General features: G+C 41.9%; 1 protein-coding gene across 1 annotated transcript; it reads left to right on the top strand.

The window, feature by feature from the left end:
- The first annotated feature begins 765 nt into the window (after nt 1-765).
- PROK1 (prokineticin 1) lies at nt 766-9,291 on the top strand. The gene is made up of 3 exons (XM_035124295.2): nt 766-837; nt 7,033-7,158; nt 7,713-9,291. The coding sequence occupies exons 1-3, from the start codon at nt 766-768 to the stop codon at nt 7,830-7,832; spliced, it is 318 nt and encodes a 105-aa protein (XP_034980186.1). The 3' UTR covers nt 7,833-9,291.
- The last annotated feature ends 1,258 nt before the right edge of the window (nt 9,292-10,549 follow it).

Here is a 10,549-nt window from a genome sequence, read left to right as displayed (position 1 = left end):
GGACCTAATGGTCAGGGGTCCCTTTGCCTTTAACCACTGTTGTCTCTGAGGAGACCATGTACTTCTAGTTTATATTCCACCCACTCCTTTCCAAATGCCTAAAGGTGCACAGATGGACATAACACTGGTGATCCATTGTAATGTAATAGTGTGTCAGAGTAGGAACTGGGAGACCAGGGTTCAAATCCCCACTCAGTCAATTCAGTGGGTGACCTTGGGCCAGTCACTGTCTCTCAACCTAACCTACCTCACAGGGTTGTTGTGATGGCAAATGTTTGCCACCTTAAACTCCTTGGAGGACAGTTGAGATATAAAAGTAATGATAATAAATGACAGCAAATTGGTAAATTCATGCAAATGAATAATTAAAGCCACAGGACTTCAACATCTTGTAAATCCACCAACATTACATTAAAAATAAAGCAATCTTAAAAATGATGTGTGATTTAATTCCACGTGCAATAAATCTTTCAAAGCCCCCAGACTGCTGTCAACATCCTTCTCCTCCTGTTTTGCTATGTTATGGATACGAGCCTTATATCGGGGATCATCATAGCAAGTCTCACATCAGTAAAAGAGATTGAATGGGGCTGAGAAGATGTTAAATAGAGAGGCAGGAGAGGGGTGTGTGATCAGCTCTCGTTGAGAACCTAACAAGGCAGGAGGGAGAAGAGGGACTCGTGACACCACAGTGCAGCCGTGACATGAAAGAGAGGCTGTGAAGAGGAGGAAAAAGACAAGGATCTCCTTATTCTTTCAAGCACCATGAAAATAACTATCCAAATCATGTGCATCTTTCTGTTGATAACCTTGTATGAGTGTGCGGTAATCACAGGAGTAAGTTGTTCTTTTCTTTCTACTTTTCTTGTCTGATTCTAATTGTGGCAGAAGGTCTGGCTGGGATGTGTGGAAACTTGTGCCCCATTTGCTAGGAAGATGGGAGCATGTTTTTGGCAAGTGTGGGGCAGAAGCAAACAGGAAGCCTGATCTCCAGAGCAGAGGTCTTCTTGGCAGAAGCCCCAAATCTGCATTTTAAAAACTAAAATTGCTATTATTTAAGGTCATGGCAATACTTACAGTAGCAATTAGAAAGCTGTGTTACCTTCTATTGTCAGCTGATATAAATGGCCATGCTTAATTCAGATTTGGGCTCCACTACTTAGGTCTAACCACTGCACTGGTAAAGTTGATGGGGCAAGCCTGACTGAAACAAGTGAACTGTGATTTGCATGTTAATATGTTTAGAGCCAGGGTGGAAGAAATGAAGGGGTGGCTTTCCTTTTTTAATATGACAGTAAAATTGTTACTTTACCCTTTATTAAGGACATACATCCATTTAATGCAACTTCAGGATTGAAAAGGGGGGGGGGACAAATCTCACCCTGCAAAATGACAACAAAAGAAATCAAACATCAAAAGAAATGGACAAGAGTGACACAAGCTATTTGAATTATTTAAGGCTTGCTGTATTTTCAGCTTCACAAAGCTCCAGGTCCTGGAGTCATGGAACTGGGTGCAAATATTTTGCTTGAACTTATATTGAAGTTTTGTGGGGAGGAGGGTGGGGAATTAAAATGTGACCCTAACCCATTTATGTAATGGTTCAAGAGTTTAGTGTGCAAGCTAAATGAATGTCAAATTATTTTTCATCTTAGTTTTTAAAAACAACAATACTGAATTTGACTAGCAATACTGAATAGTAAGAATTGCTTTTTTTGTCTGTGATGCAGAATAGTTCTCTAAAATTTCACTATAAACACAACCTTAATTATAGAAATGCTTTTCTTCCTTGATAGTGCATGGAATCATACTAAATCAATTCAGAGCAAATCTATCAAAATTAACGGACCTAAGTTATGTCCATTACTTTCAGTAGGTCTACTTGAAGTAGAACTAACATTGGATACATTTGAAGAAGTGTGCATGCACACGAAAGCTCATACCAAAATAAAAACTTAGTTGGTCTTTAAGGTGCTACTGAAGGAATTTTTTCTTTTGATTAGATACATTGTTTGCCACTCAGTATTACTGATTCTGTCAAATTTATTTCCAATATAGAATTTCCTACTCAAAATGGTGAGAAAACTCCCCACCCCCAAATGCTGCTATTTCACAACTTAAAGTAGCTTTAAATTGCTTTAAAATGCCTATTATTACCAGAGCTGGTGCAAATTTTATATTTTAAGTATATTTTAACACCTAATTAATACCTCCATGTGTTAATTAAGGCCTTTATAGAAGATTGCAGCAGTTTATTCTGTGTTTAGAAAAATGGCATCTTACCATAGCTGCCAAGTTTTCCCTTTTCTCGCGAGGAAGCCTATTCAGCATAAGGGAAAATCCCTTTAAAAAAGGGATAACTTGGCAGCTATGCATCTTACCATTATTTCTAATGGCAAAGGTAGCCCCAGAGATGTTTCATAAGTCTCAGTATTGCATGTTACACTTCTCATGTGAGAAGAGCACTTGCGTGAGCAGTTATTTCCACACAGCAGCTGATTTCTACATCAGCTCTAAGGCGAAATTCTGTTTGTGGTTGAAGAAGGGCTGTAGGTCCATGGTAGATTGTCTGCTTTGCATGCAGAGGGTTGCAGGTTCAATCCCCAGCATCTCCAGGTATGGCTTGGGAGAAATCTCTGCCTGTCATCCCAGAAAGTAGATGCCAGCCAGTGTTGAGAATACAAAGCCAGATAGAGCAATGGTCTGATGCAATATAAGGCAGCTTCCTATGAAGCTGCTGGGAAATCTCTTTAGAACTGAAGACTGCTTAAGTGTTTAGAAAGCTGCTGTTATATATACAGTATATAAAGATGGCACAGAGGTGGCAGAAAACCCAGCTGATAAAACAGCAACAAAGCATTAATAAGGTGGCTTTCTAAGGCTCAAGGCAGCTTGTGCTAAAACTGATGTAAAAGCACAGCATGGAAAGTAGGCAGGGTAACCACCCAAGCATTTCAACGCATCTATAAGTGAAAATAGTGTATAAAAGCACCATATTATGGGAAATTGCTTTGCAAAAATGTGTAACTATCAGTGGGATTCGCCTAAGGAGCCCCGTCAGTGGAAGCAGATGCAAAGACTTCCACTTCTTCAATGGGCAAAAATATTACGCGGTTTGGAGTAGCCTATTCTTCTGAGAAAAAAATCAGTATTCTTCTGTGAAAAATAAAGTTGCTTCCAAAGATACGGAGCACTTATTTAGATGTGGCATAGATTTTTTGTGATATAAATGCTTTTAACTAAATTAATAAATTCTCTATAAAGTTCTAAAACAAGCAGAACTCAGATCAATCCAAAGTCTGTTTCATCAACACTCCATCACAGTTGTCCTCCCCAGCCCCCCGTCTCAAACAAGGATGAAACTGCCAAACTTCATATTCTAATAACTGGGTTGTGGTAGTTTCATTATTGATGGGTTACTTCCTGTTCCTTAAATAATTCTGATGGCTTCAACGTGATGTCTCATGAATAAGCTTGGCAGAACTTGATTTTTATTTGTGTGGCATTTCCTTGAATGAGACTGATACTTATTTTCCTCATCTTTACTTAATTTAAACTATTTGAATTTTAACAGATGCAGGAAATTGCATTATTACATATTTGTCCTGACTTTTATCTATTTAAATTGTCACAGCTGTGTGAGTGAGTCAGATGGTTTTTGAATGACAGTGGAAGTAAATGTTTTAAAAAGATCAACCCACTTTAAGGCTACATCTATAAACCAATAACCATTTTAAATAATAATAATAATAATAATTATGCAAGGTTATAGCTAGAATGGATCTTATGACATATTATCCAATGGAATGCTCAAGAGCAGGATCCATTATGTTCACCCCATCTTTCAGAGGGTGGAATCCAATGTAGCACTGAGTTTCTCCTCCACTCCTTCTCCACATGCCCCCTAGATCTTTTCAAAGATGTTTCCCCAACCCTCTAGATTTGGGGAGAGTGTAGGGCAGGCACGGGTGTGTGTGTGGAGTTCCCATTACACAAGCGGAAATCATTGTGCCAATGGGACACCAAACACAGTCCAGTGTAATCAATTCATCAGATTTTCATCCTCCAAAAGGAAAAGGAAAACAAGGAGTAGTCAGGTGGGATTGCAGATCAGAGAGAAAAATATTTAGTAAGAGCTGCACCAAAGGCAAATTAGAGATGAACTTGCAGTATCTCCAAATCTGGGAGAGTTGTGTACAGCTATTGACAAAATGAAAAACAACAGAGCCAGCGGACCTGATGGGATACCTGCCAATGTCTTCAAAGTGTGTGGAATTGAACACACAACAACTTCACAAGCTCATCCAAAAAATCTGGGAGAAAGAGATCCCAGCAGGGCCGGCCCTAAGGCAAGGCTGGATGGCGCAATGCGCCAGGGTGCCAGGCTGCCAGGGGGCCCCCCGTGCTGCTGCACCCACCAGACAGCTGCACTGTGAAACAGGGCGGGGGGCGGGCGCCGGAGCGATCTTCGCACCACGGCGCCAGGGCGCCAGATATGCTTAAGACGGCCCTGGATCCCAGCAGACTTCAGGGATGCCAAAATTATCAATTTCTTTTAAAAAGGTGATAGAACGGATTGGAGAAACTATCGAGGCATCTCTTTATTAGCTGCAGCTGGCAACATTCTTAGCAAACTGTCTCTTAACAATATCTAAGGCTACTCTTCCTGAATCCCAAAATGGTTTTAGACCTCCTAGAGGGACAGTGGAATGCTTCAAGAGAGAAAAACCAACCGCTGTATATGGTGTTTATTGACCTGACTAAGGCCTTCGACACTGTAAATAATAATGCCCTGTGGACTGTCCTTCTGAAAATCAGCTGCCCAGATAAATTTGTGAACATCCTTCAGCTCCTCTATGTTAATATAGCAGCAACAATCCTAGATAATAATGGCTCTCAAAATGAACCATTCATAGTGGGATCAGGGGTTAAACAGGGTTGTGTTATCACCCCAATTCTATTTATTATTTTCATTGCCATAATCCTACTTTGTTGAAGGGAAACTTCCCAATGGTGTAGAAATCATATATTGAACAGATGGAAAGTTCTTTAATCTGAGTAGGCTGAAAGCAAAGAGTAAGGTTACCATAACGTCCGTCATAGAGCTTCAGTATGCTGATGACAATGTAGTTTGTGTACACTCAGAGGATGACCTCCAAACTATCCTAAATATTTTTATTGAAGCTTATGAAAAGCTTGGTCTATAGCTCAACATCCAAAAAACCAAAGTGCTGCACCAACAAGCACAAAACAACCCCTCTGCAGCGCCACAAATCCAACTTAGTGGTATAATGTTGGAAAGTGTCAATCACTTCTCCTGCTTGGGCAGTTATCTTTCCACAAGGGCCGACATTGATGCCAAAATCCAGAGCTCTGTAAGTGAAGCTTTCCCCGGATTGAAATGCAGAGTGTTTGAGGACCGTCAACAATCACAGGGAAACCAAAATGCTTGTTTACAAAGCTATTGTACTACCAACCTTACTGTATGCTTTTGAAACATGGACCACTTATAAACGCCATCTCCAACTCCTCGAAAGATTCCATCAATGGTGTCTCCGAATTTTTTTTTACATATCGCTTGGGAAGACAGGCAAACTAATGATTTTTCAACATCAACTTCATTGGACTGGTCATGTTGTTCGGATGCCCGATTATCGTCTTCCAAAGCAGCTACTCTATTCCAAACTTTAAAATGGAAAGCATAATGCTGGTAGTCAACAAAAGAGGGTTAAAGACTGTCTCAAGGCAAATCTTTAAAAATGTAGTATAAACACTGACAATTGGGAAACACTGGCCTGCGAGTGCTCCAATTGGAGAACGGCCTTTACCAAAGGTGTCGTGGACTTTGAAGACACACAAACTCAGGAAGAAATGGAGAAACGTGTTAAGAGGAAGGCACGTTTGGTGAACTCCTGCTCGGAAACCTACATTCCCATTGTGGAAAGACGTGTCAATCCAGAATTAGCCTCCACAGTCACTTACGCACTCACTGTTAAGGATCCATGTTCATGGAAGACAATCTTACTTGGCTCTGAGTGATCACCAAAGAAGAAGCACTGACTTCTGCCTTTTTCATACCACGTTTAGTTTCATGCTACCCAGACAGACCATAAAGTAAAAGATGTCATTGAATGTTGTCATCATCTACACACGAGGTTGGTGGCAACACCAGGCATCCTCGGTCAGCGGCTGGGGATCTAGCACCTTGGCAGGGTCCAACAACGTAAATGCTTGCTTTGGGATGAGACTAGGCCCAGCCATTCACCAATCTTCTTCTGTCCCTGTGACTGGGATTACAGGGTAGCAGCAATAGCAAGGAGTTGGGAAGCCACTTTCTGGATGTTCCCACAATGCCACAGAGAGATGCTACATCAAGGCCTTTGGGGGGAAATAGAAACAATGGGCAGCTCACAGGCACCCACCACAGATTGCTGCAATGCTGTTGCTGTTGTCTCCAGGAGAGGAGCTACTGGAGAAGGCACACTGGGAGGCACTTTATCAGAAAGTCCCTTGTGCTTGGTGCCAGCCTTGTCTAAATGTTACTACTGGTTACAAAAACCTGTGCCCCTATAATCACCACCAACATGGCTACTCTTCCTACTCCGCCAGTGTGGTGTAGTGGTTAAGAGTGGTAGACTCCTAATCTGGGGAGCCGGGTTCGCGTCTCCACTCCTCCACATGCAGCTGCTGGGTGACCTTGGGCTAGTCACACTTCTCTGAAGTCTCTCGGCCCCACCCACCTCACAGGGTGTCTGTTGTGGGGGAGGAAGGAAAAGGAGAATGTTAGCCGCTTTGAGACTCCTTCGGGTAGTGATAAAGCGGGATATCAAATCCAAACTCTTCTTCTTCTTCTTCCGCAATGTCTCCGAGACATTATGGTTTCCTTTCTAGCCTAAAAAGCTCTTCACCAGAGATTGGCACCTTTACATTTCCTAGATACAATCGCATCTCCAGACAAGTCAGTTTGCTACCAGGAATAGTAGTTTCCTCCATGTTGCTAATTCATACTACTGTGGTGTATCTTTCTTCTAGGCCTGTGAAAGGGACCTCCAGTGTGGAGCTGGAACATGCTGCGCCATCAGCTTGTGGCTCCGGGGGCTCCGGATGTGCACGCCATTAGGGCAAGAGGGAGATGAATGCCACCCCATCAGTCATAAGGTATTTGCAAGTGGCCATGGCCCACAAACCAACATCATTTGTTTTAAATGTTCTTAATGACTGCTGATGCACTTTTTGTTTTTTTTACATAGTTGGTCAGATGGAGGGGAGCGCATTTGGACAGGGTGCTGCCATGCTTGAAGGGGTGTGGAATGTCTCTAAGCAGTGGTTGGCTTGTCTGTCTGCTTGTCTTCAGGCATGGAGGCAAGGGCAGAGTGGAGACAGAAGAGGGACAGAAGGAGAGGGACATGATACATCTGATGCGGTTGCTTTCTGTCTGATCTTTGTACATATCTGCTGGCTAGTATTAGAGTCCAATTTGTAGTATTTGTAGATGTCTATTTGTACTCATATTTGCATTTTAGTCCAGTGAATTTGGGATGCAATAGTTAATTGCTTCCACCACTTGAGCCAGATCTGGATGTGGACCTGGGAGTTCTAGCAAAAACACAAAGTAGATTCCACAAGTCTGCCAGCTCTGTTCTAAAGCATTTACCTTGGGTTTCACTGATAGCATATTATTAACATTCTTCATTTTGTGTTTTCTCTGAAAGGTCCCTTTCTTTGGAAAACGGCAACATCATACCTGTCCATGTTTGCCAAACTTCATATGCTCCAAATTCATTGATGGCCGATACCGATGTTCAATAGACTTCAAGAGCATGGACTTTTAATGGAAAGGAAAGCTGCATAGGCCTTCCTACCCTGCAGTGCATAGTAAACACATCCTTGTTTCTTTGACATCCTATGAGAAAAAATCAGTGTCCATTTACACAAGCATTGTCCATTGACTTTAATGGAGTTCAGCAGCCAGTGATTTATCAACACAGAATAATTGTGCTCACAAATGAGTCAGGGGAGATTTTTGAATATAATTGAAAAAAGGTATGGGGAATTGCTGTTTGCACTCCATCCTAAAAAGGCTTTTGATTGGTTGGGTTTGTCTAGAGCAGACTCTCCAACCCTGCGCATGTTTCAGACTACATCTCCCATCAACCTCAGTCACTGGGTTTTTAAGCTTTTCACGTGCCACACTGAGTGTGTGTGGGAAGGAAATCAAATCATATCAGGATTGCAGTGTGGGAGGTTCAAATCTTTCCCCCTATAGATTTCCCCCAATAAAATCTCCTCTGCAACTTCCAGTTGCCCTGTAGGACAAAATCTGTAGGTACGTTCCCCTAGTACTGTGGTCTTGGTTATATTTATTCCTCCTCCTCCATGACTGCTATTAATTTTTTAAGTTCAAAGTCCCATCTAGTTTGGCACTGCCCCAATTTTACGTTATTAAGGCCTGATTAAGTATTATTTTTCTATAGTAATGAATGCCCATGATGGCCAAATAAATCAGGCATAAGGTTCCATGGAGATACAATTTGAAGTAGTTACTTCATGAAAAAGTGCTTGTGTGGGGACATATCTTCCTGCAGCAAGTTTTTCTGCTACTGGGTGCATGACATGCACACTTCTACTGACATATATGGTACTGGAAGAATATAACACTATATATATAGTGTTGTGTTCTTCCAGTACCAGTTTCCAGGCTTCCATAGGCTGCTCTGGACAGACTTTTACTTCTAATCTTAAACACTCTTCCACCTCCCACCCCCAGGAACTCGGCCAGTGGAATTGTTTTTCCTGTTTGTGTAGATACCACCTCACAGATTATTTTAACAATTATTAAAATAAGAAGCCAATCCTTAAAATAAATAAATAAAAGCATTGAAATATTCCTCAGGGGGATGGCTGGAGGGAAAGAGAAAGGCAAGTGATATGGTTGCCACAAGGACTGACCACATCTGCATTCCACACAGCTAGTTCCCACTGGAATCAAGGGGAAAGCCTCACCTTTTATCTTGACTCAGTTTGACAATGTGTACATCCATTGAAAAATGGGCTGAGCGTGAATTCCTAGCAGGCTCACTGCTGAAGATGTGTATATCCGAATCGCAGCCTCAAGAACATTGCTTTGACTGTGGATTGAAGCCCAGAATTATGGGGCCTGAATATGCCATATAACACGGAATGTTTCTCTGTAATGTGTACATTTGTTTCTTTAACCATCAAGTGTTGCTGTATTGTACTTTGAATTCTTTTCCTGCAGTTATTCATAATATTATATATGTATGGAACTTCTGTCTCATTGTGAAATTGTGGTGTTGTTTTTGGAACTCTTTGGCTGGAGCCAGAAGTTCAAAGCCTTTTCATAGATGCTTGAAAAAGAGGCCACTTCTCGTGACACGGGCACTTCTCCTACTTTGGCCACTGATAAATAGGTTTTGCTGTTTTTGTACAGCTTCACAAACCTGTTTCACCAATAGGGAAAAAAAGAAATTGTGTGTACGCACTATGGGAAGAAGACCCTGCAGGAGCAGGCCAATGGCCCATCTAGTCCAACATCCTGTTCTCTCAATGGCCAACCAGATGCTTGTGGGAAGCCTGGCAAGCAGGAATTGACCACTCTTCCCACCTGCATTTCTGAGCAACAGTATTTGGAGGCATACTGTGTCTGTCAGTGGCAGTAGAATATCACCATCATGGCTAGTAGCCATTGGTAGCCTTGTCCTTTATGAATTTGCCTACTGCTGTGCTGGCTGGTCCTGCTATCAGCCCTGTCTGCAATATGGATAAAACTGGGCTGAGATTGAACTAGTCTCTTACCCAGAAGTCTAAGGAGCAGGTAAATGGCCCGTGTGCCTGTGTTTGTGGCCTATAGATATCCCTGTTGTCTATCCCTCTGGCAAGCCTGGGTTCACGTTCCACCCTGTCCTTGCAAGTCTCCATTTTTTCACTCGGCTCTCCATCTGTAAAATGTGAATAATAGTGGTGTTCCTCACATTATCATTTTGAAAGTGACAACTTTGCACATTTTAAATATCATGCAATAACCTGCCCTCCATGTGCCAGACAATGAGAAGTTTGTGCAAGAGGAGTTGACCTGCTAAGTGAATCCATACTTGCCACGTACAACATCCTAAGAAGGTTGCTTTGTAGAAAAGGTGACCTACAGCACCAGAGCTCTTGTCTCATTCTTTGTTTATTCGCTAAGATAAAGTTGGTAACTAATGTGCTTTGACTTATTTAAGCACTTCAGTGTCAAATTCAAATGACCTGTTGCGTCATGACAAGTCATGCACAAATCTAATAAGGGAAATAGGCAATAAATTTGAATTGAGGAAATAGGACAAGAGCATAGGGAGCCCTGTTGGATCAGACCAAATGTTTGTTTAGTCCAAATGCAACAGTATCTTGTACCAAGTTGAAGACTAAAAGTGCGAGGAGAGGGAGGATAATCCCATTGCATGGACAGAAATCCTTGTACTGATGGGACAAGGGATAGGAATATCACCCAGAGTTCTTGTTCTGCAGTTCTGTGAGGGCACTGGCAATGAAA

The sequence above is a fragment of the Zootoca vivipara genome, chromosome 7, assembly GCF_965207765.1.
Source record: "Zootoca vivipara chromosome 7, rZooViv2.hap1.1, whole genome shotgun sequence".
NCBI classification, from domain to species: domain Eukaryota; kingdom Metazoa; phylum Chordata; class Lepidosauria; order Squamata; family Lacertidae; genus Zootoca; species Zootoca vivipara.
Note: the sequence above shows the minus strand (reverse complement) of the source record. Positions and strands in the feature narration are given on the sequence as shown.